This window comes from Solanum stenotomum, chromosome 4 (genome assembly GCF_019186545.1).
Source record: "Solanum stenotomum isolate F172 chromosome 4, ASM1918654v1, whole genome shotgun sequence".
In the NCBI taxonomy this organism is placed as follows: domain Eukaryota; kingdom Viridiplantae; phylum Streptophyta; class Magnoliopsida; order Solanales; family Solanaceae; genus Solanum; species Solanum stenotomum.
This window is the reverse complement of record NC_064285.1, coordinates 3,049,806-3,074,247: the sequence shown is the minus strand read 5'-3', so window position 1 is coordinate 3,074,247 and position 24,442 is coordinate 3,049,806. Positions and strand designations below refer to the sequence as shown.

Genomic DNA, 24,442 nt, shown 5'->3' with positions numbered 1-24,442 from the left:
ACGATTATCTTATAGTTAGTGAAAGATGACAAATATCTTGTAAAATTAATCAAAATATGCATAAATTGATTTGAACAACAACCGTGTCACGTGAAAAGAAATTGAGGAGTAATATATCTGATTTAGCTCTAAAAGATTGAATAGATTTTACTAGCATAAATTGTTAAAGAAATTCTACAAATGTTATGTCCTCAAATCTCAATATTATTTGACACAAATCACGTAAAGGACTATGCTAGTTAAGGCCCAATTTTTGGTTGTCTAATAGGAGTAACAAATAAGACATGATTTGGGCTTCTAAGCCACTTTGGGAGGGATGGAATAAATAGCCACTTTTGACATTTATTATCAAATAAAAATAAATATTAGCATTATTTTAAAAAGATACTAACATTTAGTGATTTTTATTAAAAAGATACTAACATTTAGTGATTTTTTTGACCTGAAAGTTTTTTGGGGTAAAAGATATAACAAATTGTGCTGGAATTCAAAGGTTTGACAAATAAAACCCAACAATTCATGGGGTTTAAATATTTGTTGGAGTTTCAAAAATTGAGAAATAATCAATTTTTTTTATAAATTCATAACCAAGAAATAATACACAAGTTCAAACATTTGTTGGAGCTCCAAATTTAAGAACTGATTCATGGGATTCAAACATTTGTTGGAGTTCCAAAACTAAAAATCAATAGCTTGGTTCAAAATTTTATAAGTTGAAAACTAAGGAACAATTGATGAAGTTTAAGAATTTACTAGAGTTGCAAGATTAAAAAACAATTTGTGGATCAGAATTCAAGAATTTCATTGAGTTTCAAAACTATGGAACAATTCATTGGGTTCAATAATTTGTTGAAATTAAGGGTGGAATAAATATTCTTTGGGTAATGCTAAATGACCAGAAAATTTGGCCAAAAATTTTAAAAAATTATAATATCTTTTTCATTTTAAAATAAACTAATCTTTTTTCCATTTTTAATTAAAAGATATTAAAGTTAAAATGATAAAAATGTTCAAAAAGGTAAAAATAACATAGGTAAATTATCATTCTGGCCAAAAAGATTTTTCCATATTCTTTTTATATCAATTTTGTTTATCTGATGTTGACCAGATACCATATGAAGTTCAAATTTTTTTTTTTGAATTTTAAAAGTCAAAATTAAAGAATAAAAAAAAATGCAAAAATTTAATGAAGTATCTTTCTTAGATTTTGTATTGTCCCTTTTTTTCTTCTTTTATTTTTTTGGTGATGTGGATATAATCAAAGGGTATTATCGTCCTTTCACATTCATTCTGTGCCCTAACGTCTTTACTCTTATAATCGGAGCCCGCCATTGTTAGTTCTTATAGCATATTCTCTGTTAAACCGTTTCTCTTTCAGTAGCAAATCTTCGTTAAACGCTGGTTAGCTAGGGTTTTTCGATTGACATTGCTCGAAAGCTCAATTACAATGGGAGTTCCAGCATTTTACCGATGGTTAGCTGAGAAGTATTCAATGGTTATAGTTGATATAATTGAAGAAGAAGCACCTGTTATTGAAGGAATTAAATTTCCACTTGATACGAGTAAACCTAATCCAAACAATATAGAATATGATAACTTGTATTTGGATATGAATGGTATTGTTCATCCATGTTTTCACCCTGAAGATCGAGTAAGCACTTAAATCCTATCCCTTTCAGTTTTAGTTAATTTTATTTCTGTATGATTATCGCTTGCTGAGTTATTTTAATGTTATTTTCATTCTAATTTGACTGTGTCCTGGCGAGTTGTTGTGAATTGAGTATGAATTTGTGTATGCTGAAGTTTACTAATCCAAACAACATTGTATATGATAACTTGTGTTTGGATATGAATGGTATTATTGGATTGAGTACGCATTTCAATACTCTTTCTTTGAATTTTAGTCCTGTATGATTATTGGTTGCTGAGTTGTGTGTGTGTTTAAGTGATTTTTCTTTTAAATTGTGACTGTGTATCTGTGTTTTATTTTTGAATTGGTGGTGGTTTTTATATGAATTGAGTATGAATTTGTGTGTGTTGGAATGTAGTAATCCAAACAACCTTGAATATGGTAACTTGTATTTGGATATGAATGGTATTATTTGATTGCGTACGCATTCCAGTCCTCTACCTTTCAATTTTAGTTAATTCTAGTCCTCTATGATTGGTTGCTGAGTTATGTTAGTGTTTTAAATGAATTTTCGTTGGAATTTGACTGCGTGTTGTGTTGTATTTTTGTATTGGTGGTGGTTCATATATAAATTGAGCATGAATTTGTGTATGCTGAAATGTACTTTTCAAGCTTTCCATTTATGTTGCACACATTCCATTTCGTTTCTATGCTACTTTCACAAGTTACAACCTACAAGAATTCTAGTTAAACTATTGATTTTATGCTTTGATAGATTTTACTAGCTTTTCAACCCGTAATTTAGTATTTTTCTTTCAAATGTCAATGATTTGGCTCACAGTCAAATTAACATCTTAGATTACTTATTTAGTCTAATGTTTTGTTTTTTAAAAATTTTCTTGGGTAAAATGTTTTCTAATGATTATTGTGACGTTTCTTTAATATAATCCCCTTTTTGCAGATTATAACCTAGTAAACAATTATTGTACTCTTTTATTGTCGTTTCTTTGATGTTAATATGCTGCAAGTCATGAATTTGTCTTTGCACGATAGAAATTTTAGCTACACTCGTAAACTTAGGCTGTATTTGAGCAAAAACTTTTGGTCAAGATAGTACCCCATACATGTCCGAAAGCATCTTGGAGAGGTTGGAATAGAATAGCTCATCAAGCTAGTCAATACTACTCTAAGAAGTGGTACGATTCTCGACGAATGGAGAAAGAGAAAATAATTCCAATTTATAGTAACGAAGGAGATAGCCAAAGTTATGCAAACTAGTGCGTCATTGAACTCATGAGGCATACAATGAAACTCTGAGAAAGAGTGATAGAGTGTAGCTTTACAAATACAACAAGAGTGACAGAGAACTAATTTGGATTTATGTTCGATCGTTCTACAAAGGAGGAGATATTCTTACTAAGAAGATTGGTAGTAATTTATTGCATAAGGAAGAAAGATTTATATATGGTAAGTAATTGAAAGCATATGATAAGAGTACTCACAGAAGATCCTTTGGTGAGTGATGGGGAATGAGGAATTAATATCAAATAAATAAATGCCAAAAGATATGTATAAAGGAGCTGTCACTAGCGTGGGAAAGGTAGTAGGAGATACACATGAGTTCCCCATAACAATGGATCTATACTAAGGATCAACATTGAGGTCTTACTTGTTTACCTTAGCTATGGATGAGCTAACTAAACACAATACTTGATTCCCAAGTTGTATATTATTTTTTTGACTGTATTGTGTTAATTGGCAAAACAAATGAAGATGTCAACTATGCAGTTGAACTATGGAGAAACACTTTAGAGAGAAGGAGTTCTAGATAAGTAGAAGTATGCCTAAATACATTTATGCAAGTTTAGTCAACATGTAAAGAGTGAAGTTGAGGTGAGACAAGACGAAATTGTGGTGCCAAAGTGCTAACAATTTAGATATCTAAGGTCATTTTTTCAAAGGAATAAGATGATAGATGAAAACGTTATTTATAGAATTATATTGGACGACCCTTCGGGGTGACTCAGTGGTTTGGGCTTGGGACTTCCATGTAGGAGGTCTCAAGTTTGAAACCTCTTGCTAACGATAACAAGGGGTTTGCCTTCTTGGTCGAATTCGTCGCACCAGGCTTGCCTAGTGCAGGTTACCTTTCCGGTGTGGTTTGCGAGCTATTGCATAGGAGCAAGGGTTTTACCCTGTGCGCACTCAAAGGGTAGTGACTGTGGGTTTCTCTTGTCATAAAAAAAGAATTATATTGGACGATTGAAGATTTGTAGTGGAGAAGTGCTATTTGGTATTACGTCATAGAAGAATGCCTACCAAAGTGAAATGTACATTCTACAAAACAATAATAAGTTTGACAATATTATATGACAATGAATGTTGGGCCGCTAAAGTCCAACAAATCCACCAAACGAGTATTGTAGAATTGTGGATGCCAGAATGGATGTGGAGTCATACATGATTAGATAAGATTAAATATGACCACATTTGCTGGAAGGAGCATTTAGCATGCATCAAGGATAAAATGATAGAAAGTCACTTAAGATGACTTGGGCATGTTCTGGTTTGACCTACAAATGCATCGCCTGTAGGTGTTAAAACTATTGTGAGTGAAGGTGTTAAAAAGGTTCAAGGTAGACTTAAAATCACATTAAAGGAAGTTGTATTGAAAAATCTACTATTTTTGGGATCAACACAAATTTACTCAAAAATGGAACTCTATAAAAGAAAAAGATACATACGAGTGATATTTACTTATTGGGAATAAGATTTAGTCTTGTCAGAGAACTACTAATATTGTTATTGTTTTTTTTTTAAATTGGTAACATTGTATTCCTCAGCATTAAGGGCTATGCTGGCCACCTCCAAAAGTGTTAGTTACATAGAAAAACCAACAAAAAAAATAGGACTACTTACAAAGCTCCTATGAAATCCACTAGTTGAATTTCTTCTTCTATGTTCATTTCTTTACCCCAAAAACCTAAAGTGGTAATTACTTTCCACTTAATCTTTTCCATAGTGTATTCTTTCCCTACAAAAATTTTCTGATTTCTCTCCTTCCAAATGATCCACCAGATACAAGCAGGTACTGTTCTCCACCACCTCCTCTGGCTCTTACTACCTCCCCTTCTGACCCAACAACTTAGTAGGTCTGCTGTATGTTCTGGCATAATCCAATTTAGGCTCTTTATATTGGTGAATAGAGCCCACACTTGTGTTGTTACTTTGCCGAGGAGAAACAAATGATTGTTGGTTTCTAGAGCCTCTTTACAAAGATAACATCTTGAGGCAATACTTTTCCCCCTCTTTAGAAGTTTATCATGTGTTAGGCAAGCTCTCCTAGTTACCAACCAAGTTAAAATCTATGAGGTATTTAACTTATTTTTCACTTTTATTTTATTTAATATGATGATGACATGTGTCGAGCTTAAATGGAGAAGTAAAGATTTATTTAACAGAACCAAACTTGTTTAGGACTAAGGCGGAGGTGTTGTTGTTGCAAGTCATGAATCTCTGGCAATATCGAGAGTGTGGCGTAGTGGTCAAAGAAGTGATGGAACTATGAGGTCTCAAGTTCAATTTCCAAGAGAGACAAAAAATACTAGATAATTTCTTCCTATAGGTCCAAGCCTTGGTAGACATAGTACCCGTAGAATTAATCAAGGTGCGTGCAAGTTGGATCGGATACCACAGTTATAAAAAAAGTCATGAATCTCTGGCTTCTTTGTTCTATATTATTGCTGAATCTTGCTGGGCATTCAGGACTTCTGTGTCCTGGCAATTTATAGTTAACTAGTTTCACTGCTGGTGCTTTTGTAATGTTTAGGAAGAAGTCACAGGTGATGCATGCCTTTTTATATGCTTATGGCTACTTCGATGCGTGATTTCATGTAATCACTGTTGACAACTCTCTAAAACATGAGCAATTTTATGGTCAAGTTGTAAGAAAAATCAGGCCCCATACAAGTCACTTAGCATACATAGACAAGATAATAGAAATTAGGAGATTTAAAGGATCATTTCAAAGCATAAAGTTTTATAAAACGAAGCGGAATCTAACAATGTCTCAAAGCCATCTAGTACATAAGAAGAAATTGGGACGTAACCCGTACATCAAGTTCAAAACTGAAATGAAATGAACATAATGAAATAAAGGCTTGATCCTCATAACATGAGGACTCACCAATCTTCAATCTTCTACTAATAGATCCCTAGCCACAGAAGTGCGAGTATGGAGTGTTGGATCCTACATTTGGGTAAGAAATGTAGGCAAGAGTATGCGTTAGTACAAATATGTATCAAGTATGATAGCGCTGCATGAAGTGTAAAAATTATGATAAAGGGACATTTTCGTAATATGCAATGACCAAGCTAAAACATGATATAAAAGAGTTGGAAAACTATAAATCACAAAACATGGTCAATGCAAGTAGACATCACCTTAAATCATATGTGAGATACTTCTTAAAGTAACCTTGATTCATTAATGTGGGAGAATTACCTTTAACCGACATGTAAAATCATGTGAGCTATCAACATGGAATCCGGTGTCTACCCCACACCGAAAAGAGGTGTCCTAGTTGCCAAGGTAGGACCATGAACTTCTAGCTTACATGGATCCACTAACTAATGTCTATTTAGACAATTAGTTTAGGGACATGGGTAATTGCCACTTGTCCACTCGGTGCTAAGCATAACTCCCACGGAATATTCGTTATTCTTAACTTTTCTTAACAATCATGAGACATGAGTAATCACCACTTGTCTTAGTATTGGAGGTCATGGGTAATCGCCGTTTGCTTGTTATTAGAATAGCTCCGTATCTTTGATTCATTTTAGGTGAGTAGACCTTTGAACCTTAGAATCCTTTATGTGAGAAAACCTTTCACATTCATGCTTTCATGTGTATATGAGAAATTCTTTCACAACACAACAGTAATCATATTGATACTTCACTCTCAAAGTATCCTTAAAACATTTTCATCAATTTCATAAGAACATGCATATATTCATGAAATCCTCTTTCATAATTCAAAACCCACTTTCAATCATCATAGTCTAAAAAATATGGGATAAGCATGGGTTCATGGGGATTCATCGTAAAGTCATGGGATTATATCAATTCATGCATAATACTTCATAAAACAATCAATTATATCAATATTGAAAGGATGCCATGACATATAAGAAAACCCTAAGTCAATTGGGAATTTCTAACTTTATAAATTGGAGAATTTAGGAACTCCATGGAGGAAACGGCTCCATGGATGAAGACTATCATACCTCAATGCCAAAAGCTTGCCTTCAATGGTGGAATTGGAGACTTGTGAAACCCTATGTTGATTCCTTCTTCAAGCTTTCTAGAGAGATATTTTGGGAGAGAAAGACTTGTTCTTCTTTTAGGAATTTGAGAGAATGATTTCAATTGGGGAAATTTGGGGGTAAAAACACTTATATAGGGCTTTAAGTGAAGGGTAAACGACATAGTATTAGGCTACCTTACCCACGACCCAAAAGCCCTTTAGGAAAAATCACTGCCGTCGGCACCCACGACCTGACCCATGGTCTGTTGGTCAGATCACGGACTGTTCTGGTTGGTCGTGGTTGAGATCAAAGACCACTTATTGTGGACCCCAATGACGGACCATACCTACGGCCCGTGGGTCCATCGTCGGACCGTGGACCACGGTCGTAGGTCCCAACCCTTGGTCCCAAAATCACTCTAAGTCTGGGACTCACCTACGAGACCTATCTACGACTCGTGCATTAAATGACGGACTGTCCTGGTGAACCGTTGAAAAACTACTAGAACTTGGCATTTTTGGAAAACTCCCACTTGCCAACCACGCCACCGCCAACGGGCCGTCGTCCCACCCATGGGCTGTGGGTGGTGTCGTTTGTGCTGGCACCGGGTCTGTTCAAAACTGAAATTTTCTCCCTTTTTGAATCCGAGATGTTACAGTTCTGCTGAGTGCTTATTATATACTTTGTCATTATGAAATTTGATAACTCTTTTGGTGAATCTTTCTGGGTTTGTTAAAAATTCTGTGTAAGAGCCCCTTATTGTTGGGTCAGATACTTAGAGTTAAACAAGATGTTAATCTTGGTGAGGTGAAGTTTGATTATACATAAAAGAATCAATTTAGTGTTGCAAGAAGTGTGCTTATGTATTGATCAATATTTCTGGAACGTGATCTTTAGGAAGAAAGTGCATAGAACTGAGATACTCAGTGCATCCTTCCATTTATGTATCCTATATGTTAAATTTCAATGCCGCTAAAACTTGATATTTTTGGAGTAAGACCCATAGAAAAAGAAAAAAAAGTTGATCTAGCTAGAGGATGTCACAAACACAATCTTGTGGACCTCTTGCCTTTAAAGGATAGTAGAATTTTGGATAAATAATGTTTAAAAAATAATGTTTAATAAATTTTGCCCCCAAGTCCTAGCTCGAGTGGCAAAAGGTGGAGGATTTGTGGCTTAGGTCGCAGGTTTATGCCCCACACCATGCAAAGCGAAGCCCGGTATTTAAGTGGAGAAGGTAGAGGGGCGGGCCCATTATCCACCGAGTTTAGAAGGCTGTGATTGGTCCAAAGGGCGGGTCACAGACGGATTTCTCGGTTATCAAAAAAAGAAGAAGATAAATGACATAGAAAATGAGTTATGAATCATTTTAGTTTTGTAATGCATTACACTCTGTTTGGATCATTGGTACCCATTGTTTCATAATGTATTGTATTGTATTGTACTCTATTGTATAGTACATACAATGTTTGGCTAGCCTGTATTGTTTGTTGTTGTTTAATAACATTTTAATTGTTTGGTTTGATTGTATCGTACTGTATTGTAATTTATAAATTTACTAAAATATCCTTAATTATTCTAGGGTAGGAGGTTTGACTAGAATTAAATAATATAAGGTGAAGGATAAAATAGTATTTTGAAATATTATGTAAAGATATAAGTGGAAAAAGAAATTAAGTAACAATCGGAACACACCAAATCAGTTGTTCCATAAAATAGGGGTTTTCATTGTTACGTAACAACGAAATTTAACAATACAATACGATACATTTTAAAGTAACAATCAAAACAAACATTGTTGGTATACAATACAATACAATGGGTAACAATGATCCAAACAGAGTGTTATTGTCGCATGTGTTAGTTTTCTTTTGGTGGAAGTTTGTCCTCCTTTTACTTATTTTTAGTTGTAAAAAGTAATAAACTATCTGCTTATTTGGTTATGATTACTGTATTCCACTTCATTTCGTCACCCATAGTTAGGTTCCTTTGGTGCCTAGCTATTATTTGCTTTTTGGCTTCCCCTGGATGCATTATTTGAGCTGCAGGAATCTTTCCTGAATCCCTCTCTCTTTTCTGATATAGTAAGATTGGGAAAGTTAGGACAAATTGTTAGAATATTATGCTCTTTTGTTGATGACCTATGTTTCTGTTGAATACATGTTTGAAAAGGATTCTACTTTCATGATATATATTTGTTAGATATCTCGGTTATTTATACTATTTCTCTATTCTCTATAACATTACTTCCGATGCTTTCTAATGCAGCCTTCTCCAACCACATTCGATGAGGTTTTCCATTGCATGTTTGACTACATAGACAGGCTTTTCTCAATGGTGCGTCCTCGAAAGCTGCTATATATGGCTATTGGTGGGTGACAAGGTCAAATTGTCTTTCAATTATTGTATATTTTCTATATTTCAAAGAAAATGAGAGTATGGTCAGATGTATCTGGGAAAGGGGTGATTTGTTATTTTGCTTTGGAACTCAAAAGAAAACTTTGTATTCATCTTGTCAAATGAATGAGAAAAGTTGGGGTCATATCGAGGGGACTAAAACTGCATTTTACTTCCCTTCCGATACGTAATTATCAACTTCTAAAATCCTTAGAAATTCAAATTATATTTAATGTCTCCTTTACCCTCCTGTATTTTATTTTTAAATATGGGCCCCAGATTTTCTTTTCTAATCTCTTGATTCCCCATTGGACAATTTCCTGTACAAAACAAATTATATGTATAATAAGTCGATAGGTTTCTGAGCTAATTACTGACTGTGGATGTATTTGGTAGATGGTGTTGCACCAAGGGCAAAAATGAACCAGCAAAGATCTAGACGTTTTAGAGCAGCAAAAGATGCAGCAGATGCGGTACATGCCCTTTATATTCTTTAATGGCGAGTAAGATTTTTTGCTAAAGTTCTATCTCATGGAATCCATTTTTTAGGCAGCCGAGGAGGAAAAGTTGCGTGAGGAATTTGAGAGGGAGGGTAGGAAGCTTCCTCCTAAACAGGCTTCCCAAATTTTTGATTCAAATGTAATAACTCCGGGAACCCAATTCATGGCTACTTTGTCGATCGCTCTTCAATACTATATTCATCTTAGACTAAACCATGATCCCGGATGGAAAAAAATTAAGGTACTGTTCCTGTAAAGTTCTTGCTCTTTCAATTTAAGATTATTTGGTTCTGTTTGGTAGTTTGGTTCAGTCACTCTCTTTTCTATACCTCTTTATGATACTAAAGAATTTTATGGCTTATTTATTATTCAACTATTGTTTTGAAGGTTATACTTTCTGATGCAAATGTCCCTGGTGAAGGTGAGCATAAAATTATGTCCTATATCCGCCTACAACGGAATCTTTCTGGTTATGATCCAAATATGCGTCATTGTCTTTATGGTTTGGTACGTCTTACACTTTGAATTACTTGCAAATCTTTGGATGGGAATCTTCTTCCTGATTTCATGGATGTTGTTCCGGATAACTTACAATTATATTCTATGGTGCACCACAGGATGCAGATCTAATTATGCTGGGTTTGGCTACTCATGAAGTCCACTTCTCCATACTCAGAGAGGTTAATGCTCAACCGTATTATATGGAGGGATATTTCTCATTACTAAGCGAATTTGTCGGTTCAAAATTTGCAAAATAAAGAAAAATTGGACCTTTTTGTTCACAGAAAACCTTATTTTTAAGCCGGATTAAGAAAATACTCACTATTTCACCTTCTTTGTAAGGGAGATAACTTACTAGTAGCACTATATTTTCCTTAAATTCTATTATTGTTTAACTATTGGCTATTAGATACTATATTAGTTTATGATTTAAAATACTTGTTTGTTAAATACTACTACTAATAGTTAAGCATTTAAGGAAGGAAGTGGTGTTACAATTGGTATAACAACAACACACCTAGACAATGCTGAACTACCTATTAGCCTTCTACTTTAATTCGCGACGTCCATATCCTCTTATTTAAGGTCATGTCCTCGGTAAGCTGGAAATGTGCCATATCTTGTCTAATCACCTATCCCCAACACTTTTTGAGCCTACCTCTACCTCTCCTTACACCCATAGTGCCTCACATCTCCTCACTGGGCCCTTTGCGCCTCTCCTCTACACATATCTGAACTGTTTTAGTCTTGCTTCTATCATATTATCCACCACAAAAACCACTCCTACCTTGTCCTGGACATCTTCATTCATAATTTTATCACTCCTCATAAGCCCACATGTCCGCATCAACGTACACTGATGTAGTTAAAACTTATATTTGTTTGCTATTTTGAAGTAGCAAATATTATTTTAATTTTCTGATTCCACAGGTTCTTACTTTGTTTCAACCAATATTGTTTTTCCTTAAAGATAATTTGCTGCAAATGTTGTATGTTTTTTAAATCTAGTCATCGTTGGACATTGTTTTTATGAACTAATATTTATTTATGTAGTTTATATTTTGTTGACAGTAAAATTGGATAACAACAATGGATTTCATTATAAAACTAGATAAAATCCTCCTAATACTAACCATTTAATTTACTCATGTAAAAAAAATCAGTAATTTGGATAATAATCATTTGGATAATAATCTTTATATGGAATCAGCTTGAGCAAGGATAAAGATCAAAATATAATTAAATGAAAGGGATTTCAGACTTGTAATGAAATAGTTAGTTAGGAAAAGTAGGACATACTTGTCCCAAAAGATGTCACTACTCACTAGGACTTAAAAGGTGTATCAGACAATAATAATGATTTGGTACTTTAACCTTAAATATTTTGTAGTGATGGCGCTTTATTGCATTATTTTGAATATACTTTGTGAATATACTTCTATGTTTAATTTGCCTCTTGATTCTTGTTGAGTGCTTCTACCTTTAGGTCATATTTACTCCAGGCCAGCAGGACAAATGTTTCCTTTGTGGTCAAATGGGTCATTTAGCTGCAAATTGCAATGGAAAGGCAAAGCGAAAAGCAGGGGTTTTTGATGAGAAAGGAGATGCTGAGGTAGTGGCAAAGAAACCCTTCCAGGTAACATTTGAGATTTTCTTTTTCAGTCCACCAAAAATATTTTGTCCCGATTGCTTGTGTTTTTCCCAATATAAGTTTTCAAAAAATTTCTTTCTCGATTTGGTGCATTGCAGTTCCTCAACATCTGGACTCTACGGGAGTATCTGGAATATGATTTGAGAATTCCCAATCCTCCCTTTGAGATTGATTTGGAGCGTATTGTTGATGACTTCATATTTATGTGCTTCTTCGTTGGCAATGATTTTCTACCACATATGCCCACACTTGAGATTCGCGAGGTGTGTGTTCAATAAGAATCCATTTATGTATTTGTTTTGATTGATGTTTTCTCCTAACTGAACTTCTCTACTAGTTATGTATTAAAATAAAACTGTTATATTACTTGACATGGTTTGACGGGTTTCATGATATTTAAAGATCAATGTTTCTTTGACTTCGAGAAGTTTGTATCTTAAGCTGTTGCCTGCTTTTGGTAGCTAATAATGAATTTTAAATGTAAAAAACTAATTTGGGGGAAAGACAAGGACTGATCTTATATGAGGGAAGAAGTACAAGTGCGGAACATTTTGTGGAAAAAATAAGAAATTCTGCAAAATGCATAGCTATACCTGAAGAATATACTGCCATAGTGCTCATAGCCCTTGAAAGTGAAAAGATGAAAACAGATGGAAGTTTGCTTTTCGGTGAGATTTTTTTTTTTTAATTATTAGAGGAAGTTGTTTTAACTTTTTCAATTTCATGAAAAACTTGCAGAGTGACTTCTTGTTTTAAATGGTGTTGCACTAGATTCCATCTAGGAGATTAGAATAGCTTCAGTTTCCTAGAGTTTTTTTTGCTGTAAATATGGGGTGAGTTCAACCTATGTTTACTGTTTGTGTTTTGATCAATATATAGAAATATACAAAGTTACCATTTCAAAAATAAATAAATGGCGTTGCATGCGTATGAGTGGGAAAAATAATGGTGCTTTTGCATTCTCTATCTAGTGAAGGTGTGTCTGATTGAGAGAGATTACCATGGAGTGGTATTATATGGAACTTCCAATTTTGCTAATGGCAAAGGTACATTAGCCCAATGATAAGTTATTGCGGGTGCAATGCTTGTTATGACAGGCGACCTAATGGCAAAGGTATATTAGCCCGATGATAAGGTATTGCGGGTGCAATGTTTGGTTATGTCAGGCGACCTGACAATTATACTTTCCTTCTTTCTAGTAGGAAACATATGAGTTCCATTGGATAATTGCTTTTGGAGATTTGCTTCTGAAGAAGGATTGCGCATGGTCATAGAAAGCAAAATGTGTGGTTTGAGGAAGTAAGTAGGTGTTTCCAAGGTAATCTCCACGTTGCTTGGTGTTTAGCTTACGAAAAAAATTCCAAGACACTATCTTGAAGGTGGACAATGGAGAAACAACAGATATTGGATGGATTGGTGGATGGTCACACTGGATGGTTTATAGAGATGTTTGATAGTTGGTTTTCTAATCTGGGATAAGCAACTGAACAAGATACTGTTTATACCAATTAGGACTATGTGTGGGATTTGAGATTTCAGTGAAATGCAATGGTTTGGTGATGGAAAGATTCAATTTCTGTTAAGAATGTTCAATGGGGACTGCCGATTTTACGAAACAATCCTGATGTTCTAATATGAAATTGAAGTGTGTAGGAAGTTGCTTGGTGCCTTGGTCAAGTCACTCTACAGAGCAAATGATAAAATGGGTGTTGCTTGCGGAACAATGTGGAAAATCGAATCACCCACAAGATTAATGTTTATCGCTGACATAGGAAGCTATCCTCGTTCGAGACTATTTACAGATAAAAGGAATGAAAATATGTATATGATTATGTTTTGTAAAGACCAGAATGAGCTGGTCAATCATCTGTTGTTACGCTGCAAGGTGGTTACTGAAATATAGAGGTGTTCCTGCTGTTGTATTGGATGAATTCAATGGTCCTGAAATCAATGCTTGGACTTTTTGAAACACAGAGAAATTGTCTACTGGGCGGAACCATGGGAAACTTCTGGATTTTTTTTTTTTTTAATGACAAGGGAAACCCACAGCCGCTACCCTTTGGGTGCGCACAGGGTAAAACCTCCGCTCCTATGCAATAACTCGCAAACAACATAGGAGAGGTAACCCGCACTAGGCAAGCCCGGTGCGACGAGCTCAGCCCAGAAGGCAAACCCCTTGCTTTCACTGACAAGGGGTTTCGAACTTGAGACCTCCAGCATGGGAACTTTTGGATTATTACACCTTGATGCAATATGTGGGTGTTTGGATGGAAATCAACATAATATATGTTTTAAGGTTTGGCGAGGTAGCTCACGATATAAAGCAGCAATACATAAAACTTTTGTTTCTTCTTTTTCTTGGTGTTATGATAGATACATCAAGCCACATGGAGTTCTTGAGCTCCCTTTGTTTGTGATCCACTGTGAAGGGATATGGGATGCACTTAGTGACCCCGTCTTTTGACGAATTACAACATGCTTCAAAACAGTAGGATCATTGAGTTGTTTAGTCTTTTTGAAGATTGATCTCCGGATAACGTGTTTTTGGTATATGATTATTATGTTTATGAATGGATAAAAAAAATTTCACTGCAAGAAGCTCCAAAATTGTTATCCAAGTTTGTTTGACTTTTTTTTGTAGGATAATCATTAATGATCAAGACCTTTGTCCTTTTCCTTATCAGGGTGCGATAAACTTGTTGATGGCTGTTTATAAGAAGGAGTTTAGGTCTTTGGGAGGGTATCTGACTGATGCAAGCCAGGTAGTTGGTTACTCCATTGACAATGACTCCTTAATCTGTGTATTTGCCTGTCATAGCCTTCTACCTAGATATTCTTGTAATTTGTAGTTAACCTATTGATTTGCCTCTTTTACTTCTTTTTCAGCCAAACCTTGGCAGGGTAGAATCTTTTATTCAGGCGGTAGGATTATATGAAGATAAGATATTCCGAAAGAGATCTAAAATGCATCAGGTCTGCACTTGTCTGACCATTTACTGCCTTTTCACCTTCCTTTTGAAAAAAAAATAAGAATAAAAAGGAAATTGTGGCTTTACTGATTGCTCTTTTTGGTGTCAAGTGACTTGTTTTTCTGATAATAAAGATGAGTAGTATCTTAAATAAATATAGAAGGTTCCTATGAATGCCATGTCCATCACAAATGAAGAAGAAAACAGGGAAAAAAGAAGAATAGTGCTGGTGAATTTTATTGTCCTGTTTTTTGGGGTAAAAATCCAAGTAGCAGTTTTAGTGGCTGCAGTAATTAACTTTTAGTTGTATATCACTAAAATAGAGATGATAAAATCTGTTTATTTTTACTTATATTACTTGATTTTAATGCTATAAGTACACATCATCATGTTCAAACATTTATTTTGCAGTTAACCATTCTATTTTAATTCACATTATTTTTAAACTGGCAAGTATTTCATTTATTCTTTCTTCTTTTTGATAAAGATCATTATTCATTCTTACTGTGCCTCCCTTTCACTGGGGGAAAAGTGCCTTTCTTGAATCTAGCACAACACCATCTAGTGCTTGATTTCCTGCATAATGAATTTTCACTCTACTATTTTTGTGGTGTATTCAGAAACAATCTGAAAGAAATGAGCGTAACAAGGCTCAGGCAAAAAGACAGGCAAAAAGAGAGGCAAAAAGAGGAGACGACTTTGCACCTCAAGTTGCACCTGAATCTCTGGTTCCAGTTGCTCGATTCCATGGTTCTCGTCTCGCTTCAGGTCCTTCACCTTCCCCCTATCAACCGGGAGGAGCTTCAAAATCTTGTAGACCTGATCAGCTTGGGCAGACCACCTCTAGTCTTTCCATCCTTGACATTAAGACCGAACAGTCTGACACTTCTGATGATAAACAGACTGCCCGTTCCCGAAAAAACAAAAGGAAAAGGGCTGCTGACCGTGCCAGAAAGATAGCACGTTTGAGTTCCGATGCCACAATAGGAGCTGCAATTGTTGAAGCTGAAGTATGTTTTCTTGCGTCAGTAGAGGTTTTTTTATGTGCTCTGACTCCAGCCATCTTTTAGTGCTAAGTTGTATATCATGAAATTAATTGTCTAGTTTTGCTTATAGGAGTTGATAGTTTTCTCTTCACTTTGTTAGTGACATACAACAAGAATGGAAAAGCTATTGTTTAGCTTTGCATATCATTTAGTTGTATCTCATGAAATTAAATTGTCTAGGTTTGCTTATAGGAGTTGATAGTTTTCTATTCACTTTGTTATTGACATACAACATGTATTGCTTATTAGTATCGTAAACAAACTATCTCTCACTTTTTTCTATGGCATTCAGGTTTCTGAAAACAAGGAAGAATTGAAAACAAAACTAAGCAAGTTGCTTCGAGACAAGAATGATACTTTCAATTCAGAGAATCCAGAAGAAGACAAGGTGCGAAAATAAACATCTTCTGCCTCTCCTTGGAAGTTGTGGGTGTGATTGTCTTGGAAAATGATGTGGTGTTTAGAATTATTATAGATCAATCTGATTGGTGCATTTGGATGTCAGAGTAAAACTAGTGATTCAACTTGGGGACTAAGTTCAGGTCGCTATTATTGGTAGGGGATTAAATTAATCGCAGTGTTAGGTGGAAAGAAGTTGTCCTGAATTGCATAGTGACAGAGTAGGCTTTTAGGCAATGATAAATTTTTTTTGACTCAGCTGTTGAGGAGCAAAAAATTTTAATCAACTTTTATTACTATTAATTTAGAATTGATAACTAGTTTTTTTTTGTGTGAATTTTATCATTTTCATTTTCATTTTAAAAGATAATCTATAATATTTTTTTTTAATCTGACCTCAACTTGTTTGGGACTGAGGTCTGAGGCATAGTTGTTGAATGCTTACTTTTAATCCAATTTCATCACCGTCAGTGCTTGACTAAACTTGATTAAACCATGAGCAGAAGACGGCTAGTTGGCTGGTTCTATGCCACAGTATAAAGTCTGATAAGAACAAAATATCAGATCATGGATCCTCCTTGCCAGTAGGCCCCCCTCTCCTCCCCAAAAACAAAAAGAGGAAAAAGTATCTCTGAAAGTTGTTTCGGAAGTTGATCCGCCGATGGAAAAAGGGTTAAAAAACACTGTAGTGGTAGTTTTAGATGGTGCATGCCAAATCTGCTTGAGTGATCTACCTATTAGTAATTCCTGAAAGCAAAATGAATGAAACTTTTGGCTTATCGATTTTGGATGACGTACTACCTTGAAATTCTCTGAGAAGGTGATGAATTCCTAGAGTGCATGGAACTGTATGTGTCTACCTTGACAATGCCTTGGATCGTTTTTGCGGATTGTCACCTTTTTTTTTGGGTTTTAAATTGTAGTAGCACCACTTGTAAAGAGCCCGAGGGTGGATGTTGCTTTTTCTCTTGATATCTTTGGCAGCTCAGGCTATTTATCTTTTTAACAATCGTCACAGTCAATTTATGCATTCCTTGGTAGTAGCTACTATATACATTTTCTCTCTGCAACACTGATATCTCATTTGTCTTTGTAGGTCAAACTGGGAGCGCCTGGATGGAAAGAGAGGTATTATGATGAAAAATTTTCTGCAAAAACACCCGAGGAAATGGAAGCAGTACGAAAAGAAGTTGTAAGTTATCTGATCTTCGGTAATTTCTTACTGGTTAATGTTTAATTTTGAGGTGGTTGAAAATTTACAATTTTTCATCTATCCATTAACGATTCTTGGTGGTTCTGCATCAAGAAATAGCTTCCCATGTACACAACTTTTTTTCTTTTTGGCTATTTTACTCTCTTCTATAGCCTTATTTAGTTGGGAATGTTTTCTAATTGTGTTTTAGTAATGTTTTCTGGAAGTTCCTTTCTGGAGAACTTGTATTTTGATGACTGCTTTTTCAAATTTGTGTTTAGCAAATAGTTTTTAGATGTTTGCTATAGCAAGAAACCGAAAAAATAACTTTTTTGCTAATATGACAATCAGACTCCTCCCTATATAATTATGTCTGTCTCCATTAGACCATTACGTAAGTGTTTTAATTAATATGTGTTTGATTTACACAACATTTTATCCTAGCAATATAAGGATTTTTTTCTAGAAAGAAATTAATTTTAGATTTTACATTTTGAGAAAATGCGTAAGATGAGAGAAGTTGCAGAATTTTTTTGAATGCAATAATAGGGGGAAAGAAATGGTGTAAAAAATAAATAAAGATAAATTAGAAGAAAAAAGGAGGTTCAGTTTTTTAATGTTCAAAAAAAGGAGGGTCAATTTTTTTAGATGAAATGTATTCTATTCATGTCATACAAAAGATGCAAGGTAGTTACAGAAGAATGAGCACAAGTGTGTTTGTTCTAGCTTTGAGCATAATTGGCTAGTTGAGAGACCATTAAAACATCTTCTCTTCCTTTCATCTCAAATAGTCCAATAGATGTCCGCTTGTATCATCTTCCAAATTTTCTTGATGATGCTGTCAACTTTACAGTGGCTCCAGCTTTCAAAAACTTCCCTGATGGTGTGGGTCAAAGTGATACATTTATAACTGTGGTTTATTGAGGAAGTAAGATTGGCATGTTATAGTCTGATTAAAAAAAAGGATTTATGGAAAATTAGTCCAACGACAAAAGTTTCAGAAGATACTCCAAATCATTTTTACGTTACCATTCTACAATTACAGAAATTTCCTCCATAGCATAGGAGATCTGAAATGACTACAAACTTCAGCCTTTTAGGCCACAAATGCAAACAGTGATCATTTGATGGATGCTTGGACTTTTTATGCCATTAAGTGAGGCTTAGGATGTTTTATGAATCTTATTGAAACTTTGAACCTTACAACAAATTTGGTCTTCTGCGTGTAGGTGCTAAAATATACAGAAGGGCTATGCTGGGTTATGCATTATTATTATGAAGGGGTTTGTTCCTGGCAGTGGTAAATTCTCCCTTATGATACAGGAGGTTTTTGTGCTTATAGTTCTTTCTCGCCCTCTTTAATGTGTGGATACATTGCCCTTAGCATACACTATGTCTTGCATGTGTACAATGTACGTAGAACCAAGAACCTCACATGGTTGATGCACTTCACTGTCAAGTTTTTTGTCTGCATTTACATGATCACACACATTGATCCCGTTTATTTGTGCTTGAAATTTAATCTTTCAATGTATATGCTATTCTTGTGCTGCATTTTTCTATGGAACAATGAGAGGAGACTCGGAACACTTTCAAGTTGAGATGGGATTGCACCTGGAATCAACACTTAGCCCATTCCTATTTGCCTTGGTGATGGATGAATGACGCGGTATATTCAAGATAAAGTGTTAAGGTGCATGTTATTTGCGGATAACATAGTACTGATTGTTGAAACATATAATAACATTGATGCTATGTTGGAGGTGTGAAGACAAACTCTTGAGTCTAAAGGGTTCAGGTTGAGCAAGACCAAAACAAAATATTTGTAGTGTAAATTCAGTGATGCAATGCATGAGACAAGCATGGAAGTGAGGCTTGACACGTAGGCTATCCCAAGAGAGATCGTTTCAAATATCTTGGGTCTGAAATCCGGGGAAGTGGGATATCAACGATAATGTCACACATCGTATTGATGTGGCGTGGATAAAGTGGAGGTGTGCCTCCAGAGTGTTGTGTGACAAAAATGTACCACCTAAACTTGAAGGTAAGTTTTACATAGTGCTGGTTAGACTGACTTTGTTGTGTGGAGCGGAGTGTTGGCTAGTCAAGAACTCTCATGTTCAAAAGATGCAAGTTGTAGAAATGAGGATGCTGAGAGGAGTGATTAGGTTAGGAATAAGGTTGGAGTGACCTCCGTTGTGGACAAGATGAGGGAAGCGAGGTTGAGATGGTTTGGACATGTAAAGAGATGTGTAGATGCCCTTGTGAGGAAGTGTGAGAGGTTGGATATAGTAGGTACGAGGAGAGGTAGAGGTATGCTGAAAAAGTATTGGGAAGAGGTGATTAGATAGAACATGATGCAACTTCAGCTTACTGTGGACATGACCTTAAAAAGGAGGATGTGGAGGTCGCAGATTAGCGTAGAAGGTTAGTAGGTAGTGAAGTATTGTCTTGCTTTTCGATGGGTTTAAACTTGGTGGTGCCTGTCGTAGTTTAACCTTATTCTCGTAGTGTCTTGCTTTTGATTTCTATCATCATCTGTTGTTTATGGCGTTTCGGTTATTGCACTATCTTTTTTTTGTTATTGTTTCCTTTTTGATGAAGTTTGTTGTTATTGTTTCCTTATTAGTTGCTATGTTTTCTTCATTGTATTTTCCCTTTACATACCTACTTTGATGTGTTGTATTCGAGCCGAGGGTCCTCTGGAAACAACCTCTCTACCTACTCAAGGTAGGGGTAAGGTCTGTGTATACTCTACCCTCCTCAGACCCCACTTGTGGGATTTCACTGGGTATGTTGTGTTATTTCTGTGGAACAGTCTTCTTCTTCTGCTTCTAATTTTAGACACTTGTTATCTTGGCACTTTGGCTTTCATTGCATAAGTTGTTCCTCTGCAGGTTTTATCCCTATCATTATGCACCATTTGCTTCTGATCTCAAGGATCTTGGGCAGATGAATATCACATTTGAACTAGGTTCTCCTTTCAAGCCATTCAATCAGCTGTTGGGGGTATTCCCTGCTGCCAGGTTTATTTCTCTTCTCTTCTTTAACAGTCTTTAAACAACTTGTCTCTCCTATCGTACATTTTTTTAAAAAAAGAAACTAATTGTCATGTTTTGGAATGTTGACTAATTTTTTTGCAGTGCTCATGCTCTACCTGAGCAGTACAGGAAATTGATGACAGACCCACAGTCACTCATTGTCGATTTTTATCCTACCGGTATGATCTCTTTTTGCTTTGATAATTGATGTGTCGTCAGTAATTATACTCCATGGTACACGATAATGTATTTCTTTTCTGTTGGTACTATTGTCCTCTTCCTAGTGCTTCTCAATTCAAGTTATATCATGCTTGTGCAGATTTTGAGGTGGATATGAATGGCAAGCGCTTTTCTTGGCAGGTACTTCTTAAGCATTTTTAGTTTTTTTTTTTAAGAACTGAATTTCCTTTTTTTGTTGACTTCTTTTTTTATTGAAGGGTATTGCCAAATTGCCTTTCATTGAAGAAGCAAGGCTCCTAACAGAAGTTGCAAAAATTGAACATTCTTTGACGGTATGATGGCTTTTGTTTCTGATTCAGTAAGTTGTCTCTCTTAACATGATTTTGATTTGCTAATTTAGATATTTTCATACAGGAAGAAGAATCACGAAGAAACAGTGTGATGTTTGATATGCTTTTTGTGTCATTATCCAATCCTTTGTCTCCATGCATTTTTTCTCTTGATGCACGCTGTAAGCAGCTTACAGACAGAGAACGTCTTGAAGTCAAGGAGCGGTTGGACCCAATAGTTAGGTTTGTTTGCACCTATATCAATCTCTGCTAATGAATATCTTATTGTTTTTTATTTCCCTTTTGTTTGTTTTTGTTTTAAAGCTTGTTTATTTGGGTGTTAAAGGACATTAGCCAAAATGAGAAAACTGTTGAAGTTGGGGAGCATATCACATGATTAGCTCGCTGTTAATTAGTGTTTTTGTTTGTTTGTCTGGATAAAACGGTCTTTTCAGTTTTTTGTTCAGCTCCACTGACATTGATCTCGGTTCATCCTTGTATCCTGGTTCCCCATAGTTGGGATTCTGAAGTTCAAGTGTTCCTTGCTAGTGTGTTTTTAAAGTCGGTGATACAAGAATGTTGGGTTCTGTTGCTTAGTGTCTGTATGTGGTTGTCAGAGGAAAATACATAAATTGAATAGTGGTATCTTCAGTCTTCTCAGAGCTCCATTTTGCAAAACTTGTGTTGTTGAGTACTTTTTAAAAATTATTCCTGACTGACTTTGTGCTCCGATTCTTTACTCGTGAGTCATGACTCAGCCTAGGCCCCTTACTAGGGGGTGTTTGGATCGACATTTTTTAAGTGGCTTATAAGCTTAAAGTTAAAAAAGCCATAAGTTGGGACCCAAACACTTCCGAAACTATAAAAGAGCTTAAAAGCCAAAAACCATTTAAAATAAGACAATCCAAACACCTACTAATTCCTTTTTAGTACTTGTGTGCTATTTCTGTGAGTGGGTCATGTTTCTTCATCATGTATGAAATCAGTTGGTTGGTCTAAATCTTCTTGCCCATCACATTGTTCTGTATCTTCTTTGTCTGTGATTAAAACCTGCTGTAACTGCAATATTTGAAGTCCTAGCTGGATTCTTCTGATTCTCTCTAGGTTTACATGCAGTGGTGGGATGAATGGCTACCTATCCCTTTGCAGCGGAGATCCTTGTCCTTCGATTTTTAAATCACCTATTGAAGGGATGGAAAATATTACACAAAATCAAGTCATGTAAGAACCAAACATTCAACATCTTTATCTATTGCCATCCCTGACCTGTGTAGTTTGTATGTTTTGCTGATCAGCCTTTCCTGTTCTTGCATTTCAGATGTGCAATATACAGACTTCCAGATACTCATAAACATATCCCTCGGCCAATGGAAGGGGTCATTTTCCCCAAAAAGGTGATCATATACCATGAATCTATTTGGTTCTGGTGTCTTAATTTTTTATGAAAGCAACAGATCCACCTTTCCACTTCCAGGGGGTTTTGTGTGTGTGTGTGTGTGTGTGTGTGTGGGGGGGGGGGGGGGGATGCCTCATTTTTTAGTTGAATGCTATTCTTAACTTCCTCTGTGAGTATGTGAAAATAAGATTTCCCTCGAAGCCGTGATTTTTGCACATTGATGAGGGTTGTCAAATTATAACCTATTTGATTGTAGCTTTTTCATGATCTGCATAGAATGAAAAACTAGTTGTGGTTATGTGCCCATGCTTGGCCAGCTTGGACAAGAGACAACTTATCATATTCATGTTTTATTCACGTGTCATTACACTTTAAAAGTTTGCGCCTTTTTAAACTTTTCAGTATCTTCATTTTGCACACATTTATCTCTCTCTAACCAATGCTATACTGGTTCAATGCAGATGGTCACATTAGGTGATATGAAACCTGATCCTGTACTATGGCATGAGCAATCTAGCAAGAAACCTTGGGAAAATGGACGGTATACACCATGCTGATTAATACGACGTAGTTAATGTCAATCTTAGTTATTTAGGTTATACATAACTTGTATGCACCGTTGCAGGAACCGCCACCGTGGTGCAATGTCTGGTAGGAACCACCACCGTGATGCAATGTCTGGTAGGAACCACCACCGTGGTGCAATGTCTGGTCTTCAGCTTGGAGAAGCTGCACACAGATTGGTGGTTAATAGCTTGCAGAAGAAAGAAGATAGGGGTGGAAATGGTGATCACAGGCGTACACATAATGGCCAAGGACATGGTAATTATATGCACGCCCAGCCAGCGTCCTATCGTGCTGCATATGGTCCTCCCATTCCTTCCTTTGAAACCCCGAGAAACAATGTTCATGAAAACATACGGCCTAGTTTCGGCCATTCTGCTCGAGATGCTGGACATCACCCCAGATCTTCAGGTTCTGATGACCATAGTAGTAAGTCTCACCCATTTCATGAGACCGGCAGTAGAGATTATCGTGGTCATGGACATCACACAGATGGAATGCAGCAAAATGGTGCACACAGTCATTCCTCGTATGCCAGTCATCCTCAGCACTTGGGCCAAATACCAGTTCCACCAACTACCAGTTTCCACCAGCAGAGTGGATATGACGCTTCTATGAGCTATGAACCTCGCGGGGCTGAAAGCTATAACCAACGGGGTGGTGGAAGGGCCTCTCAGAAACAAAATGGTAGAGGATATCATCATCCACATCCTTCAGGAAATCAGTTCTCAGCTTTTGGGAGGGGAGGAAAGAGAAGGCCACCTTCAGGGCATCGTCGGTAGAGAGTCCTTTTAGCCTGGACTATTTAAGGCCAAGCTTAGTTGCTGGTACGCTGAATCCTGCGAACAATTTTCATACTTTTGGTAAGCAAGGAAGAAGATCAAAATAGCTGTTTCTGTCGATGCTAATTATCTGCAGGCTGCTTTCTGGTGCTTATCATAACGGTTATTGTAGTGCTTTAGCTATGTATCTTTTCCATGTTCTTTATTCTTAACACACAATGTCAGTGAGTTTCATTTGTTTGAGCAAGCACAATAAATTATTTGAAAAGGTCAAACTTGGATGTATGAAGTTAAATTTTTGCATCTAGTAGACTGGTTTACCTGTATTCTGAGTGCTTTATTTGCTAAACATTTTGGTGTATTGCATTAATTGAAGAAAGGAGATCATCTTTAATATGCCTATCTTGAGTCTAGGGTTTCTCGGAAACAATCTTTCTACCTCCCTAAGGTAGGGGTAATATCTGTGTACATTCTACCCTCTTCGAACTCCATTTATATGTTATTGTTTGTATTGGAAAAACTATTTGTGAGAGGCCAAAAGAGAGAGTAAAGTCTCTA

At 36.0% G+C, this 24,442-nt stretch overlaps 1 protein-coding gene across 6 annotated transcripts; it reads left to right on the top strand.

Moving 5' to 3' along the window:
• The first annotated feature begins 1,357 nt into the window (after window positions 1-1,357).
• LOC125862727 (5'-3' exoribonuclease 3-like) lies at window positions 1,358-24,272 on the top strand. Of its 6 annotated transcripts, none has more exons than XM_049542856.1 (23): window positions 1,358-1,651; window positions 9,206-9,308; window positions 9,731-9,807; window positions 9,884-10,075; window positions 10,222-10,341; window positions 10,452-10,514; window positions 11,822-11,971; window positions 12,085-12,249; window positions 14,671-14,748; window positions 14,873-14,959; window positions 15,576-15,965; window positions 16,294-16,389; window positions 17,497-17,592; window positions 18,822-18,892; window positions 20,490-20,618; window positions 20,736-20,812; window positions 20,953-20,993; window positions 21,071-21,145; window positions 21,228-21,385; window positions 22,247-22,363; window positions 22,461-22,536; window positions 23,000-23,079; window positions 23,164-24,272. In XM_049542856.1, the coding sequence occupies exons 1-23, from the start codon at window positions 1,448-1,450 to the stop codon at window positions 23,882-23,884; spliced, it is 3,366 nt and encodes a 1,121-aa protein (XP_049398813.1). In that variant the 5' UTR covers window positions 1,358-1,447; the 3' UTR covers window positions 23,885-24,272. The 6 variants fall into 6 exon arrangements, with proteins under 6 accessions (XP_049398813.1, XP_049398815.1, XP_049398812.1 ...); XM_049542858.1 differs by having other exon boundaries at window positions 15,576-15,989; window positions 22,259-22,363; window positions 23,194-24,272; XM_049542855.1 differs by having other exon boundaries at window positions 15,576-15,989; window positions 22,259-22,363.
• Window positions 24,273-24,442: the final 170 nt, after the last annotated feature.

Excerpts from the sequence above, each read along its gene's own strand:
- LOC125862727 (XM_049542854.1), top strand. The coding sequence starts at position 1,448 with ATGGGAGTTCCAGCATTTTACCGATGGTTAGCTGAGAAGTATTCAATG. Across the intron at positions 12,250-14,670 it reads CCACACTTGAGATTCGCGAG|GGTGCGATAAACTTGTTGAT; the intron begins GTGTGTGTTCAA and ends TTTCCTTATCAG. Across the intron at positions 21,386-22,246 it reads CGGTTGGACCCAATAGTTAG|GTTTACATGCAGTGGTGGGA; the intron begins GTTTGTTTGCAC and ends GATTCTCTCTAG.